The 18,113-nt window shown below is 41.3% G+C and overlaps 1 protein-coding gene across 2 annotated transcripts in view; it reads right to left on the bottom strand.

The window, feature by feature from the left end:
* Positions 1-18,113, bottom strand: part of LOC137496888 (retinaldehyde-binding protein 1-like) — a 148,293-nt gene that overhangs the window by 16,447 nt on the left and 113,733 nt on the right. For both annotated transcript variants that reach the window (XM_068228519.1, XM_068228520.1), the window contains exons 6-7: positions 9,119-9,229; positions 5,046-5,196 (exon numbers count right to left, since the gene is read on the bottom strand). In XM_068228519.1, the coding sequence (XP_068084620.1) occupies positions 5,046-5,196; positions 9,119-9,229 (262 nt within the window). The remainder of the gene's footprint in view (positions 1-5,045; positions 5,197-9,118; positions 9,230-18,113) is intronic.

The raw sequence follows: 18,113 nt of genomic DNA, 5'->3' as shown, positions 1-18,113 counted from the left end.
CAGTAATCTTTATGGGCTGACATTTTATTTCTTATTTCTAAACAAATTCACTAACTTTCAGGAGGAAGTCGATGTACAGTGAGTCTGTGATGTGAGAAGTAACATACTTACGGAAGGAGGTCTTTTGATATCTTGGATTCAGGAAGTTAAATTGACTGTATCGTAATTGACCTTCTAAGGCATTTGATAGGGTAGCTCATGGGAGACTACTGGTAAAAATGAGTGCAATTGGACTAGACAAGAGAGTGACTGAATGGGTTGCTACATTTCTAGAAAATAGATATCAGAGAATTAGAGTAGGCGAAGCTTTATCTGACCCTGTAATAATTAAGAGGATAATTCCTCAAGGCAGTATTATTGGACCTTTATATTTTCTTATACATATGTAAATTATATGAGTAAAGGAGTGGAATCTGATATAAGGCTTGGCTTTTTGCGGATGATGTTATTGTGTATAGAGTAATAAATAAGTTACAAGATTGTGAGCGACTGTAAAATAATCTCGATAATGTTGTGAGATGGACAGTAGGCAATGGTATGATGATAAACGGGGTTATAAGTCAGGTTGTGAGTTTCACAAATAGGAAAATTCCTCTCAAGTTTTAATTACTGCGTTGATGGGGTGAAAGTTCCTTTTGGAGATCATTATAAGTACCTAGGTGTTAATATAAGGAAAGATCTTTATTGCGGTAATCACACAAATGGGATTGTAAATAAAGGGTACAGATCTCTGCACATGGTTATGAGGGTAATTAGGGGTTGTAGTAAGGATGTAAGAGAGAGTACATATAGGTCTCTGGTAAGACCCCAACTAGAGTATAGTTCCAGTGTATGGGACCCTCACCAGGATTACTTGATTCAAGAACTGAAAAAACAAAAAACAAAAACAAAAAACAAAGAAAAGCAGCTCGATTTGTTCAGTGTGATTTCCGACAAAAGAGTAGCGTTACAAAAATGGTGCGAAGTTTGGGCTGGGAAGTCTTGAAAGAAAGGAGACGAGCTGCTCGACTAAATGGTATGTTTCGAGCTATCAGTGGAGAGATGGCGTGGAATGACATTGGTGGACGAATAGGTTTGAGCGGTGTCTTTAAATGTAGGAAAGATCACAATATGAAGATAACGTTGGAATTCAAGAGGACAAATTGGGGCAAATATTCAATTATAGGAAGGGGAGTTAGGGATTGGAATAACATACAAAGGGAGATGTTCAATATGTTTCCAATTTCTTTGCAATCATTTAAGAAAAGGCTAAGAAAACAACAGATAGGAAATCTCCCACCTGGGCGACTGCTCTAAATGCAGATCCGTAGTGATTGATTGATTGATCGATCGATCGATTGATTGATTGATTGATTGATTGATTGATTGATTGATTGATTGATTGATTGATTGATTGATTGATTGATTGATTGATTGATTGATTGATTGATTGATTGATCAAATCCATATTAGGGCGAATTTTAAATCTATATTACCTACTACCAAGCAGGATCGTGGTAGCTTCGATGGGCACGCCGAAGCCTCTTCATCATCCCCAGAGTTATTAGTATCTACAGTTTTGTCAGAAAGTTTAGGGGCACCCTGCATTTTTAACATAGGCGACCCCGTCGCTATATTATTAGGTTAAATAACAATGTTTTAATTGTTAATTAACAATGGGAAACGAGTATTTGTTTCGCCTAAACTAGGCGTTTCTATACGATGGTTACCCCTTCTCGAAAATTTAAATTTTTTAAGTTAACGAAAATTATTGTTCATTTTTTGACAATAATATGCAAAATTTCTGAATAACTAACTGTGATGCAATTTTGATTTATTGCTGGATTGTTTCTAACACAGTATGTTTTAAATTAGCAAGGATGAAATACTCCTTAATATATTTCGAAAGTGGCCAAGCATTTTCTCAGTTTTGCTTTTTCCTTGACAAGGGTGGAGAAAATAATGGTAATTACTGTATAAGTAATTTGATATAAATTTTGAATGGAAGCATCTTGCACATCAGCGTTCCTTGGGATTCGTTTGATAAGCGACACATGTTCTGCGTGTGCTAAGTGCTTCCATTCAAAAATGTTTTCAAACAACTTATAGGCTACCATGATTTCCTCGACCATCCTCTAGAAAAAACAAAACTCAAAAAATGCTTGGCCATTCGCGAAATAATTGTTCAAAATACAATTCATCCATGCTAATTTAAAATATAATGTATTAGAAACAATACAGCAAAAAATCAAAATTGCATGACAGTTAATTATTAATGAATCATTATATGTCTTATCTGATACGGGGTAGTACGCAAACTGCTGTGATAAAGATTGTACATACATAAGGTAACGAAAATTTGAGAATCCCCGAAACAGCAAATTCCTACATGGTCAGACTAGCTTAGAGCGTCGAAAATATAAAATCCGTAAAAATAGGACTTTGCAAGCCATTGTGTGATGAAAGAGCTGATTTTTATTTACTTGTAGGTTAAGTACCCGTTCTAGAAAACCAAGAATAACGGCCGGGAGAATTCGTCGTGCTGACCACACGACACCTCACGATCTGCAAGCCTTCGGGCTGAGCAGCGGTCACTTGATAGGCCATGGCCCTTCGGGGCTGTTGCGTCATGGGGTTTGGTTTGGTTTCATAGGTTAAGTAGGCAATTTTTTTTCCTGAAATTTTTGCAGCAGTACATCCCAATTCAAGCAACTTAAGAACACCATTTTCGATACATGTAAGATACACTTAAGAAAATGGAAATTGCAACACCATGAAGGCATTGGTCGTTTGTGTTGATTTTCAAGATATGGAACGATACCATGTAGGTGTGTAAACGATCAAAGTTTCAGATCCATTGGATTGTTGCTACAGGTCTTCCCACGTGATTGATCGCGGAGGAATCAACTCCAGTATACGGACTCTGGTGTAGCGTAGTTGACTTGCAGTCTGTGCAGTGAAGTGTTCCCCGTCAAACATGCCTCGACGACAGAGAAGTGCACGCTATCAACAACTGTCGCCGTTTGAGAGGGCTCGGATAATTGGGCTGTGTGAGGCTGGATTATCGCTAAGGACTGTCGCTGCACGTGTTGGCCGACAGGCATCTACGGTACAACGTGTATGGCAGCAGTGGTCAAATGAAGGTACTCAAACTCATAGACCTGGCACAGGCCCAGCGCGACAGACAACTGTGAGAGAGGATCGCCGCATCATTCGGATGGCCCGGATGGAACCCCATGCAACAGCAGCGCAAATTCGAGCAGCTGTGGCACCCCACGTTACACAACAAACAGTTGGTAATCGCCTGCGTGCAGCTGGCTTACGAGCCCGTGTCCCTGCAGAAGGTGTTCCATTGACCCCACAACAGCGACGTGTAAGGCTGGCGTGGTGTCGAGAAAGATCGACGTGGGTCGACGAATAGCATAGGGTCGTCTTTAGTGATGAATCGCGCTTCTGTCTTGCCCGCAGTGATCGCCGGAATCGTGTGCGCCGACGTACCGGGGAGAGGGGCCACCCAGATCTTGTTGTCGAGAGGCACACAGGGCCAACACCAAGCATTACGGTCTGGGGAGCTATTGGCTTTAATGTGAAATCACAATTAGTGCTTGTTGAGGGCACTATGACTGCTCGACAGTACGTTGATAGGGTACTCAATCCAGTGGTTGTCCCTGTGATGGCGAACATTGCTAATGGGATGTTTCAGCAGGACAATGACTCGTTGGCTGAATGGTCAGCGTACTGGCCTTCGGTTCAGAGGGTCCCGGGTTCGATTCCCGGCCGGGTCGGGGATTTTAACCTTCATTGGTTAATTCCAATGGCCCGGGGGCTGGGTGTTTCTGCTGTCCCCAACATCCCTGCAACTCACACACCACACATTACACTATCCTCCACCACAATAACACGCAGTTACCTGCACATGGCAGATGCCGCCCACCCTCATCGGAGGGTCTGCCTACAAGGGCTGCACTCGGCTAGAAATAGCCACACGAAATTATTATATATTAGCAGGACAATGCCCGGGTTCACACTGAACGCATCTCCAGAGAAGCTCTCCACGACATCACAACCTTAGAATGGCCCGCCAGATCCCCGGACCTCAGTCCTATTGAGCATGTGTGGGACATGATGGGTCGACAACTGGCCAACCGTCCTCAGCCATCCACAAATCTGGAACAACTAACCCGTGCAGTGCAGCAAGCATGGGCCACAATTCCTCAGGAAGCGATCCAGGGCCTTATTGACTCCATGCCTCGACGAATTCATCAATGTATTGCAGCTCGTGGTGTGCACATCCTGTATTGATTGTTGTCCAAACTTGCGGTCAGAGGGACCTGAAAGCGTAATTATCGAAGCACAACCGAACACTCGTCCTGCATGTTCAATTGCAGCAATGTAGCACCACTCCTTCTGGGTGTTGCAATTTCCATTTTCTTCAGTGTATATACTCTTGTGCGCCTCTGTGGTGTAGTGGTTAGCGTGATTAGCTGCCACCCCCGGAGGTCCGGGTTCGATTCCCGGCTCTGCCACGAAATTTGAAAAGTGGTACGAGGGCTGAAACGGGGTCCACTCAGCCTCGGGAGGTCAACTGAGTAGAGGTGGGTTCGATTCCCACCTCAGCCATCCTCGAAGTGGTTTTCCGTGGTTTCCCACTTCTCCTCCAGGTGAATGCCGGGATGATACCTAACTTACGGCCACGGCCGCTTCCTTCCCTCTTCCTTGCCTATCCCATCCGATCTTCCCATCCCTCCACAAGGCCCCTGTTCAGCATAGCAGGTGAGGCCGTCTGGGCGAGTAACTGGTCATTCTCCCCAGTTGTATCCCACGACCAAGAGTCTGAAGCTCCAGGACACTGCCCTTGAGGCGGTAGAGATGGGATCCCTCGCTGAGTCCGAGGGAAAAACTGAACCTGGAGGGTAAACAGATGATGATGATGATGATGTATATACTCTTGCAGTCAATTAATAGGTGAACATAGTCTTATCCGAGACATACCGTGTAGAAACGAAAATGTTTCAGCTAAAATGAAACCATTAATGGACAACAGCAACTACATATAGTGAACTCACCATCTATCTTGTCGGTGATGCCTTCAATAACCGGATACCACTCACGACTAGTGTAGTTCATCTTAGGAAGCTGGCCACCGTAGTCTTGGGGCAGGTAGGCAGGGTCCAAATGCTTGTGGAGAGATTCCATCTTCTTACCATGGAAGAACAACTGAAGAGAAAAAAAAAACCTCTGCGTTATTTTAGAAAATGTGTGATTTCTATGCTTAATGTAGAGCGTTTAATCAGGTACTGAAATTCCTCTATCGATGAAATTAATACGGATAGTCTAGGAGCAACACTGTTTGTTTTTTTTTTTTTTTTTTTTTTTGCTAATGGTTTTACGTCGCACCGACACAGATAGGTCTTATCGCCACGATGGGATAGGGAAGGCCTAGGAGTTGGAAGGAAGCGACCGTGGCCTTAATTAAGGTACAGCCCCAGCATTTGCCTGGTGTGAAAATGGAAAACCACGGAAAACCATCTTCAGGGCTGCCAACAGTGTGATTCGAACACACTACCTCCCGGATGCAAGTTTGGGTTATTTGAAGCAACTCTCTATGCCACCGTATCCTATGTTAACCTCTTCATTTTCCATAAGTACTACCTATACAGGGTGGTCGGAAACAGCGTGAACCTGATACACGAGCGTTAGAGTGTAGGCTATACTGGGACATAATTTGAAAAAAAAAAAAATCGATATCTCACGCCAATGTCGTTTTATCAGCTACTGAAGTTAACCAATCAGATCGCTTCGCGGGCGAATCGAAATGGGCTTTCCGAGGCGGTGTTGCTAACTCCAAGAGAGAGCCATGCCGAGATATTTGCATCGAACACAAACACACCGTGGGTTTCAGCCAGTGTCACCGTAGTGTACCTTGCTGTAGCGCGATCCTGTCAGCTCCGAGGTACGTGTTCAAACGCCTCCGCTAGCCAAGTTTTTCTTCGTTTGGTGCTCTGAAGCCGGTCTTAAGCTACGTACAGATTTAGCAACACTGTCCCCAAAAGCCCATTTGTATTCACCCACGAAGCGATCTGATTGGCTAACTTCAGCAGTTGATAAAATTACAACGGGGCGCGATATCGAATTTTTTTCAAATTATTTATCAGTATGAACAACCCTCTAACACTTATATACCGGATTCACGTTGTTTCCGACCACTTTGTATATCTACTCCAAAATGTTTGTCTCAACATGCCCTACCATTCATACCCTCTACATTACTGTCATAAACAAGCTCAATTTTTATCTTCTTCTGCTCAAATTTCACCAAAATCAAAAAAGGAAAAATCTAAGAGTTTCCAGTAAGCGCGATAGTGACGAGTGATTAAAATTGACGTATACAAGGTGAATTCAAGTCAATTTAAACCACTTATGCTTGAAAAACATGCTTCCTATATTATGAATAGGCTATCGCCAAAATGTAGTGTTGAAAACGTTTAGTGTATGCGTATACAGGCAGTGGCAAAGCGTGAACCAAGTAAGGGGGTAGACAGAGATTTCTTTTATTTAAATTGTTTAAATCATATTATTATATGGAATTTTGTTTTCGACGCATACATCTGTATTTAGTATTATATTAATGACTCTGAAAATAAGAAAAACCCTATAACAACCTATAACCCTACGTGCACTTACTTTATTTTTAAATATAGACGAATCAGGCCGCGGGAGTTGTCAAATAACAACGTACTTTTAGAATAAAAATAGCAATATATTTCATTGTTATGTACATTTAATAAAAGAAATAAGAAATAAATAGTTGTTCGTACAAGTCACCTTAAACAATATTCTTGTAAATGAGTTTAATCCGCCTGTCCTTCATTTCGGCAAACATATCTATTACTGTCGTCTTGAAGTCAGGCGTTTTGCTAAGATTCCACAGAAATTTCTTCTGTATAGCTAGAGTTCCCAAGTTAGACGGTCTCTGGTTGGTCATCCAATTCCTTAAATACGTTTTAATTCATTTGAATGCACCCATAGCGCGTTCACTAGAAACTGACTTTAACGGAATATTCAGCATCAAGTTAAGCAATTTTTTCCGTATGCGTACTCTGGAGTACCTTATTAAGACTGGAAGCCAATAGTTATTGGGGTTAACCGCAACTAATATTGGCGGGCAAGAAAATGCACGTACTTGAAGGGTTTTGATGCTGTCATTCATTTATTAGGTGTAATTTTACTATACTTCGTATTTAAAATGTATTAATTTATTTTTAGACGTGTCTTATAATAAAGTAAATTCAAATTAATAACATTAAAAGCATGTCTAAGATGGTAGCCAATAAGAGCACCTTTTATAAGAGAGACCCAAATACTAGCCAATGAGAGCAAGAAGAGACGCTGGTAAGTCTGTCTACTGGGCGGAGACATCTCGCTATAGGAAAGTCATAGTTCCACAGACAGCACCTACAAATAGCGTTAGTGTTGCTCTACCTGTAAGTTTGAAAATCAAAGGGAAAATACACAGAATGGACAGCGTCTACTTTCGCCTACGTGCTTCGTGTAACTGCCGCGAGCCTTAGCATTGCCGAAGTGAGACGAAAATAAGTAAAGCGGGGAATACAATAATGTCACGAATCTGGAAATATCTAATGTTCTAAAAAGTAATTGAATTAACTAGACAATATTTCTTTCACAAACTGTTAAGGGTACACGCTGTCTCCCCTGACGCTTCGCCCCTGTATACAGGAAACAGTGAGAGAAATCCAAGAGGAATCAGAGCACGTGTAAGCTACCGATCGACACCGTCTTAGCTAGTCACGGCAATCTAGCAGATCTAACTGCAAAGATACTCACTATCTTTAGCTGAAACAACTGGAAATACGAGATTCCACGACGGGTAAAGGCAACAACAACAACGTCTTGTGCAACACCTGTGGCAAACCGGTAACAAACAGAGAAGCTGGTGTATGCGGAGGTTGAAATCTCATTTCTTAAATTTAACGACTTCCTGACGGAGATTCGAACCCACGTCCTTCCGGGCAAACCGAACACGCCTTTACCGCCTCGGCCAGGCAGCTCCCTTTATTATTCGAATGATCTCACCTTTTCTGCTGGAGTTCTGTAGATGTAGGCTGTGAGTATTCATTCATTTATTCATCCATGAATTCATTAATTCATTCATCCACCCATTTAGTCATCAACAATAAGGGCTCTTTCCTCAGTTGGTGGTTTTCCGTGACTGGGAGAGATATTGTTTTTTCAGCTTATTCATTCGTTCATTCGTTCACATTGGAATGTTCTCAATTTAGCCTATCTGCTGGAGTTCCGTAGATCTGGCTGAGACATTCAATTCATTCAATCATTAATGAATGCTCTCTCCCCAGTTGATGGCTATCCGTGACTAGGAAAGAGGAGTCTTCATTCATTCATGCATGTATTTTACCCGTATTAATATATAACACTGTTAGGACCAAAAAAATATAATTTTAAAAACTACAATTTAGAGATTGGGTGTAAATAGTGATTATAATATGAATATAATTCAATCATGAAATTCATAGAGCCATTCAGTCAGTCATTTATCAGTCATAGTCATTTAGATCATTCATAATGTCCATTGTTCAGACTCGTGATAAAAATAAATACTTGCACTAATACAAATTAATAAGGGTAAACTACATGTTGTCCTAGACTATATAACACTGTTAGGACCAAAAAATACCATTTTAAAAACTAAAATTTAGAGATTCGTTGTAAATAGTGATTTTTTTTTGCTAGTGGCTTTACGTCGCACCGACACAGATAGGTCTTATGGCACCGATGGGACAGGGAAGGGCTAGGAGTGGGAAGGAAGCGGCCGTGGCCTTAATTAAGGTACAGCCCCAGCATTTGTCTGGTGTGAAAATGGGAAACCACGGAAAAGTAGTGATTAGGCTTAATTGTAACGTTTTATGTACCTAGCAGTAAATAATTGTAACAAGAAAATCATGCGTGTATCAAAAAAATTTGGATTACAATAAGTGATTACTCTCTCCCCAGTTCCACGCGATCCGGAACTAGGAGTATTCTATTATATTCTATTACGATTATTTCTAATCGACGTCCGACATCCACTACTTTCAGGGATCAAACTGAAATTCAAACTTACCCTGCCCTTGAGCTTCTCGCGGATGAATGGCTTGAACATCTGGAATACCATGTTAAAGAGGAACGGCTGGTTCACGATGTGGACTTCCTTGAGACGAAGGGGCATCGCATCCTGAAATCAATATATCACAAATATTAGCTATTATCAAATATAACTGTCTCCCGTTGAGAGCGTTGTAGCTGCCAACACAACTGTTTCCTAGCGAGATGACCAACAGATATTGAGGTATCACATAGACAGCATAACTGTATCGTATTCTATTTGCATTTTAATTAACTCCAGTGTAGTTTCCTCATTTCACTTCTGTTAGCTGTCTTTTTGCTTGATATAATACAAATGGTGCTTTATTGTAAACATCTATAGTATTAGCCGAGATATTTAATTAAAGAACTACTCTATTTCTAAATGAGGCCACAACACTAGTTGCAAATCTAGGATTGTGGCGACGTTTAATACATTCACAGAGGCTTGCAGACTGAGCGCTGAAAGGCATAACAGTCTATAATGATAATGTATGTCTATTTCTTGTTTCTTTTTCTTTTCCTTTTGCTGGTTATCTAGGACTAATATTGTAATTTCTAATTTAATTGTGACGTGATATCAGCCGTACGCTACATAAATAAATAAATAAATAAATAAATAAATAAATAAATAAAACGCATGTTAGTGACCTCATCCCCAACCTCATATTAAGAAACGGGAAGAAAGGTGGTCAAAAGCAGTGTTAGAACCATCTATAATGGGTGAAAAATATTATCAGTTTTATGTCCCACAACTATTTAACGGTTTTCGAAGACACCGATGTATCGAAGTTTTGTCCCTCAGAAATATATTACTTGCCTATAAATCTACAGACAAGAGGCTGGCTTATTTGAGCTTCTTTAAACGGTTCACTATTGGCATTTGAAAATATCGGAAGTAGAAGCTTCTAAAATGTTTGGCCTAGAAAATCTCAAAACTTCAATTACTTTTATCGATAAGCTTAAGGCATTATGGCATTTCAACCAGGCTTCGTCCACGTAACGACATAGAAAAAGATGATACTATACGTCGGAAGGCACAAGAGTTTGTGAGGAGGTGAAGAGATTTATAGCAGACGGGATTGTGAACAGTGACCAAAGTCAATTTCATTATGAAATGTCTTCACTGCCCCCCTATCTCACAGACAGAAAACTACAGCTTGTATGTTGCAGTATGTAGGCCTACATAGCTATGTACACAGCAATACAATCGATCTGGCTTTGTCAGTGAGTGACAGATCAAGAGACACAATGAACTGTCGGTGTAAATGTTCAAGCAACATGTCGACGAAACATTCAAGTGGAGGCAATCGAAAGTGGAAACATGACGAAAGAGCGTATGAAACGTTTTCTAACTTCAATCCTTGATGAACATGTAAGTGAAACTTTTTTATTGTTGTGTGATTCCTGGTCAGGTTGTACGGATCGAACCCTGTTAGATGCAAATTCCAAACAAAGATGTTATACTTAAGACGTTACCAATGAAAACAACAAAATATTGCCAAACTCTTGATATGTACTTCTTTCGTTAATGCAAGCTTTATATGAGAAGGATCGCTGATTTTGTAAGATTACGATGTGAAAAACCACACGTGAAGTTACGTGATCGGCATTTCATCGTTAGAATTCACTCTGTGATATACAATAACTTTTCTGCGCTAAAGTACAAGCCTATCTTGCAACATGCTTGGCAAAAGGCAGCTTATGACATTCACATACACATATCATCGTTTGAAAATGTAATTAATGTGGCTTTTGATATTGAACTGTTTGAACGCGAAAGTGATGTTGAATATAAAAATGTAGCTTTGCTTTAACCACCTGGCTGCAATCTCACATACACACTTTGACCCCTAATAGCAGCACTATCAGGTCAGTAGAACAAATGTGTTTTGCGTATCGTAATTCCTTTAAGCAGTGTTTGTGACACTGTTGATGGGAAATGTAACAATATACTCACGGCATTGATGTACAGTGTGTGATTTTCCTCATTGATATTATGTTGCCTTGCATTATAAAATTTTCTCTCTTAGGACTTGAATACACGATTATTCAGATGTCTCTTGAAGTAGAATGGACCATTTAGCATGGGAATGACTCAGACCACTGTTATTGCGATGACGATCTACATGTTTTCGTGCGGTTCAGAAGGTTGGAGGTCAAGGGTGTCCTTTGTAAGTGGGATGGAGTAGTTAACTCTATGTCTAGCCGCCTTTGTCCCCAGAAAATAACATGGGACTCACTTTTTGTGTAGGCTGAGTGAACCTCAGGATCATGTGTCACTCCAAAAGAGGAAACCTCTTTCTTTAATTTTTCAACTCCCAAACGGGAATTCGAACCCACGTTCTTCTGCGTAAACGCCTTAATTAGACCTTGTCGATACAACGATCTTCTCTTTCTTCTGCTGATTGTTTCATCTTCGAGTAATATTCACATCCCGTTCTCCTTCTGATGTTCTCCAGATATTTTTCCCTAGATCGATCTCAGTACTTTCGTTATTAACACTATGCCTTCTAAAGTATCTGTGACCGAGCGAGTTGGCCGTGCGGTTAGGGCCGCACAGCTGTGAGCTTGCACCCGGGAGAGAGTGGGTTCGAACCCCACTGTCGGCAGCCCTGAATATGGTTTTCCGTGGTTTCCATTTTCCCACAAGACAAATTGTGGGACTGTACCTTAATTAAAGCCACGGCCTCTTCCTTCCAACTCCTAGCCCTTTCCTATCCCATCGTCGCCGTAAGACCTATCTGTGTCGGTGCGACGTTACGCTAATTGTAAAAAAAAAACACCTGTTTTTGATGAAGATGAAGTGCCCAAAAATGTTATTTTTAATCTTCTTACTTCATTTCTTTTAACATTGTTCTGTCCTTTATTTCTCTATTTGTCCATCTTTCAGTCCAGCTCGTTCTCCTTATTTTGAGCTTACGTTCTGCTGTTTCCGAGTGTATTTTTCCCCGTTTCCTTATTGTCCAGTTTTTACTTCCACAAAGTAATATGCCGCTTACAAATGATTTTGAAAAATATTTTCTAATCTTTAGGTTAGTTTATTATGCAGTAGGACGTAAAATAGACAGATGCACATGGTCCTGAGGTTCACTCAGCCTACACCAAAAATGAGTACCAGGTTAATTATTTCGAGCAAAGGCGGCCGGGCGTAGAGCTAACTACCCTGTCCCACCAAGCGCCGAGGTTACGGATAGTGGAAGCCTTTATCTTCCACCCTTCCAAGGGACTGTGAGGATATGACTTTACTTTTATTGTGGAAAACATTTCTTAGCAGAAAAAGGAAGAGTCACCATACTACGAAAAAGGTAAAACTACGCAATTTCTTCAATTATGCCGAAAGCTGAAGGCTAAAGATCCCGGAAGGTTTCAAATTGTGAGTCTTGGATAGCTCTATTAAACTAAAAGAACACCGAACTCGATAGCTGCAGTCGCTTAAGTGCGGCCAGTATCCAGTAATCGGGAGATATTGGGTTCGAGCCCCACTGTCGGCAGCCCTGAAAATGGTTTTCCGTGGTTTCCCATTTTCACACCAGGAAAATGCCGGGGCTGTACCTTAATTAAGGCCACGACCGCTTCCTTCCACTTCCAAAGCCTTTCCTACCCCATCGTCGCCAAAAGACCTATCTGTGTGGGTGCGACGTAAAACAAATAGCAAAAAAAAAACTAAAAGAACAAATTTCGAAGTTCACTTCCGGCCTAAATGCAGTTCCGAAAAAACCAGCCTAAAATCGCGCGTTTCTTTACTCGTTTTATTTTTGATTCAAATCGTAGTCAAGTTAACTCATTTACATAATTATTTCTGTAATGTGTTCCTTGATTCAATACCCTCAGGCGTTTTTTGACTTTTGAAATATGTCCACACTGAAGGGCTTGAGTGAAACTCTGCATTGACTCACATTAGCGCTCATAGTGGTAGAAAAAGGCAAACCGTTAATCTAATTGACCGGATAAAGATGATTAAGAAAAGAAGTGTGCCACGAAATTTGAAAAGTGGTACGAGGGCTGGAACGGGGTCCACTCAGCCTCGGGAGGTCAGATGAGTAGAGGTGGGTTCGATTCCCACATCAGCCATCCTGCAAGTGGTTTCCGTGGCTTCTCACTTATCCACCAGGCAAATGCCGGTATGGTACCTAACTTAGGCCACGGCCGCTTCCTTCCCTCTTCCTTGTCTATCCCTTCCGATCTTCCCAACCCCCACCAAGGCCCCTGTTCATCATAGCAGGTTAGGCCGCTTGTGCGAGGCACTGGTCATCCTTCCCAGTTGTATCCCTCGACTCAGTGCCTCACGCTCCAGGACACTGCCCTTCAAGCGGTAGAGGTGGGATCCCTCGCTGAGTCCGAGAGAAAAACCAACCCCGGAGGATAAGCAGATTAAGAAGAAGAAGGGAAGGATTGTAATTTTTAGGAATAAATAAAGAATTTATATTCACATACTTTATTATATTTTATATACCTAAAATTCGTAGCTCATATTCCTACGAAGTTTTCAACATTAAGTTGCTTGCATGAAGGGCCAGAACTGTGGATTTTTTTTTAAGTAAAAGAGACATCCCGCCTCTGTGGTGTAGTGTTTAGTGTGATTACCTGCCACCCTCGGAGGCCCGGGTTCGATTCCCGGCTCTACCATAATATTTGAAAAGTGGTATGAGGGCTGGAACGGAGCCCACTCAGACTCGGGAGGTCAACTGAGTAGAGGTGGGTTCGATTTCCACCTCAGCCATCCTACAAGTGGTTTCCGTGGCTTCTCACTTATCCACCAGGCAAATGCCGGGATGGTACCTAACTTAAGGCCACGGCCGCTTCCTTCCCTCTTCCTTGTCTATCCCTTCCGATTGTCCAATCCCCCACCAAGGCCCCTGTTCATCATAGCAGGTTAGGCCGCCTGGGCGAGGCGCTGGTCATCCTTCCCAGTTGTATCCCCAACTCAATGTCTTGCGCTCCAGTACACTGCCCTTGAGGCGGTAGAGGTGGGATCCCTCGCTGACTCCGAGGGAAAAACCAACCCTGGAGGGTAAACAGATTGAGAAGAAGAAGGAAAGGATTGTAATTTTTACGAAGAAATAAAGAATTTATATTCTCATACTTTATTATATTTTATATACCTAAAATTCGTAGCTCATATCCCTAGGAAGTTTTCAACATTAAGTTGCTTGCCTCAAGGACCAGAACTGTGGATTATTTTTTACGTAAAAGAGACTTCGTTACAAGCTTCGACTAGATAAAAACTTTATCCTGTGTACTGTAAAATGATCGCTGCAGTTTTCTATGTATGTTGTAACGGGTTATGTCTCAAAACTCACGAGTCCCAAAACTCACGGGCTAAAATTAGTAACAAATAGTCTCAAAACTCACGAACACAAACTGGTCGCTAAAGTAAACATTCTAATGAGTCCCAAAACTCACGAATACAAACTGGTCACTAATGAGTCTCAAAATTCACGACTCCGGACAGCAGGTGCTTGCGATGACCGCAGGAGGGACGAGCTGCGCGATGAATCACGCTTCCCTTCAACCCATGTTTTTCCACCGACTTTTAGCATGGTATTTCCCACGTACTATTAACAGGAATTATCATCCTACCAAAGATCAAATTCCCCAAGTGTAACACTGATCTTTATTTAGTTATTTTGCTTGGTGCCATCGAACAGTGCACAACATGCAATTCATTTCTTCACAAAGAGGTAAAATAAATTTAGTGTACAATGGTTATAGGTTTTACAAGCAACGAGAGAACAAGTCGGGCGAAACAGTATGGTTTTGCTATAAAAGACTGTCATCCGCGTGTGCCGGTAAAGTGATAACTGCAAGTGACAATAGTGTTTTTAGTGAAACAGTCCACCAGTGTGTACCTGATGAAGCAAGCCTCGATGTGTACAAAGCAGTCAGCCAGGCCAAGAAACGAGTTCGCGAAGAACATGAAACATCAGTTACACAGGTAAGTTAAACATTTTTTTTTTTTTTTTACATGTTGGTTACGTCGCACCGACACAGATAGGTCTTATGGCGACGATAGAATAGGGAAGAACTAGGAGTGGGAAGGAAGCGGCTGTGGCCTTAATTAGGGTAAAGCCCCAGCATTTGCCTGGTCTGAAAATGGGAAACCACGGAAAACCATCTTCAGGGCTGCCGAAAGAGGGATTCGAACCCAGTTGCTTGCCCCTGAACTCGCAGCCAACTCACTCGTTTTTATTTTTGAAGAGTCCGCAGACGAAATTAAAGACCGTTAAAAATCGCGCGCGTGTCTGCTCGTGCATTGTAGCTAACAGCCTGTTATCTGTGTCGTTTCAATAGAAATTGAGCCGATGACCTAGGTGTTAGGCCCTTTCAAACAACAAGCGTTAATAGAAATGGTTTATAAATTATATTTGTTCCGAGTAAGTAAGTACTTAAGACATATTGGTACTATTGGTTATTACTGTAAGTTAGGTACAAGAAAGAAAGGATAATATTTTTTGTTACAGGTCTACACAGAAGAATTTGAATCCTTGCAGCAAAGAGGATATGAATTTATCACCAGGGTACCTCAATTTTCCAGTATAAAATCATCACTCTACAGGCACCGAAATAAAGCCCAGGGAGTCCAAAAAGAGCCAAAACATCGAAACGACATTAATTTAGATGAAGACACTCTACGCATGACCGATGGCAGTACATTTCTTCTTGCAGACAACAGGGATGGAGAAAGAATATTAGTATTTTCAAGCGCAAAGGGAAGAGAATGTCTCAAAGCGCATAGGACATTTCTAATGGATGGTACTTTCAAAAGTTGCAGCAGCCAGTTTTCACAGCTATATACAATACATGCTGATCTTGGAAGCACCAGCGAGGAAACAAACATAACACCTGTCATATTTGCTCTTCTCCCTAATAAGACCACGGGAACATACGCTAGATTATTTAATATCATAAAACATGAGATCCCAGAATGGAACCCAAATGAAATAAACGTCGACTTTGAGGCAGCCGCTATCAAAGCAATAAAAGAAGTATTTCCTTCTATCAAAGTGCAAGGATGCTTCTTCCATTTATGTCAAAGTCTCTGGCGAAAGGTTCAGGAAGTCGGCCTCACTGAAGCCTACAAAACGAATCAGGAAGTCCGACAAACAATTACAATGTGTGCGGCACTTGCCTTCCTACCGCCTGAGGATGTAGACGAGGGGTGGATCTACATTCATAGTAACGCCCCCGAAGACCAAATGTTGACGATATTTTTTGACTATTTTGTCGATCATTGGCTACAAAATCTACTAGTTCCAGTGGAAACGTGGAACTGCTATAACAGAAGACACAGAACAAACAATTCTGTGGAGGGGTGGAATCACCAAATAAACAATGTTCTGGGAAGACCTCACCCTCGAATAAAAAACTTAATAAAAGGGCTTAAGCAAGAAGCTGAGAAATCAGATAAGAAGATTATGAGGATTGAGTTGAACCTAGAGGGTTTAAAAAGAAGAAAGAAATACTACCAACTTGATAAGAGGATCGAACGAAACACAAAAAAATATGAGGAGACAAGAGATGTAGGTGCATTTCTGAGAGTCACTTCCTTCATCCTTAAGATGGGTTAGACAGAAAGTAAATCTTTTCTTGTTAAATTAATCATGTAAATATGTAGATAAAAGTAATGGAAATAGTGAAAAAAGACCAATTGAACCAAATTAAGCATACTAAACCAATTGACAGAAATATATAAATAGTAAAAAAATATAAAAATACATAAACATAAAATGCATTGAAAAAGACAAAGCTTTACAGCGGCTTATGGAACTAGGCCTTCATTTGAAAGGCCGAGTGCGGTTATCCGCGCGGGTCCATGGCGTCCGTGGGTTTCTCAACCCCCTGTCGCGTATACTTTGTATGAGGCTACACGACAGGCCCACCTCTTGATGAGAGAGGTGCCAATTACAAGAGGGCACGCAGTTCCGGCTGGCGCTAACAATGGACCTTGTCACAAAATTCCGATTAAATTTTCAAATATCTACAGTCGTTATGTGGGTAGGTTGTAGTGATTGAAAAATCGAATGCAAATTATTCGCTTATTCGATTATTTAATTTTATTCTATTAATCCATTTGCTTAATTTTTCGTTTATTCAATTACAGTATTTCTTCGATTCGATTATTTTTTCGATTATTCATTTGAAATTCCATTCGAATGACTAGGGCAAATAGATAGTGAACGTTTTCGAAATAATGGCACGAAAAGTAATTCTAACGTCATCAACTCATCAATCTCAAAATCACCTATCTCCACCCCCTTAAAGGAATTGCACGGGTAGGACGAACGGTCTCTGATAAGCTTTCCGAGAATAAAGCGAACTCATGCTGCTCACGTATGAATGAGTCGTGCACTCAGATGACATTACATAAAATGCAAAGATTAATATATTGCATCACGCGCCCACGCCGTTACGCGAAGTGCAATGCTATAGTATTGGCTACTTGGCTCACCAAATTTCTCAAGTCGTAAATTAAAATGCGTCAGAATTTTCTATGGCGAAGTCGTTGGTCGCTATCTTTGAAATGATTTCGCTAAATAACTTCAAAGAGACTCCAGATCGATGATGATGGTGATATTTAGTGATTTTGGTTCTTTCCCACGCCAAGAAAAAGTGTAAATGGTCAATACAAATCAGTAAGGGTTGAAAACAATGAATGTTGGTGGTGGTACTGTAAAATGAAATGGTGTATGGCTTTTAGTGCCGGGAGTGTTCGGCTCGCCAGGTGCAGGTCTTTTGATTCAACGCCCGTAGGCGACCTGCGCGTCGTAATGAGGATGAACTAATGATGAATACAACACATACACCCAGTCCCCGTGCCAGCGGAATTAACCAATGATGGTTAAAATTCTTGACCCTTCCGGGAATCGAACACGGGACCTCTGTGACCAAAGGCCAGCACGGTAACCATTTAGCCATGGAGCCGGACTTGGTGGTGGTTATTACTGTTTTAACGGGAAACCTAATACCGTAGG

This window comes from Anabrus simplex, chromosome 7 (assembly GCF_040414725.1).
Source record: "Anabrus simplex isolate iqAnaSimp1 chromosome 7, ASM4041472v1, whole genome shotgun sequence".
NCBI classification, from domain to species: Eukaryota; Metazoa; Arthropoda; class Insecta; order Orthoptera; family Tettigoniidae; genus Anabrus; species Anabrus simplex.
This window is presented reverse-complemented; position numbering and strand designations above follow the sequence as displayed.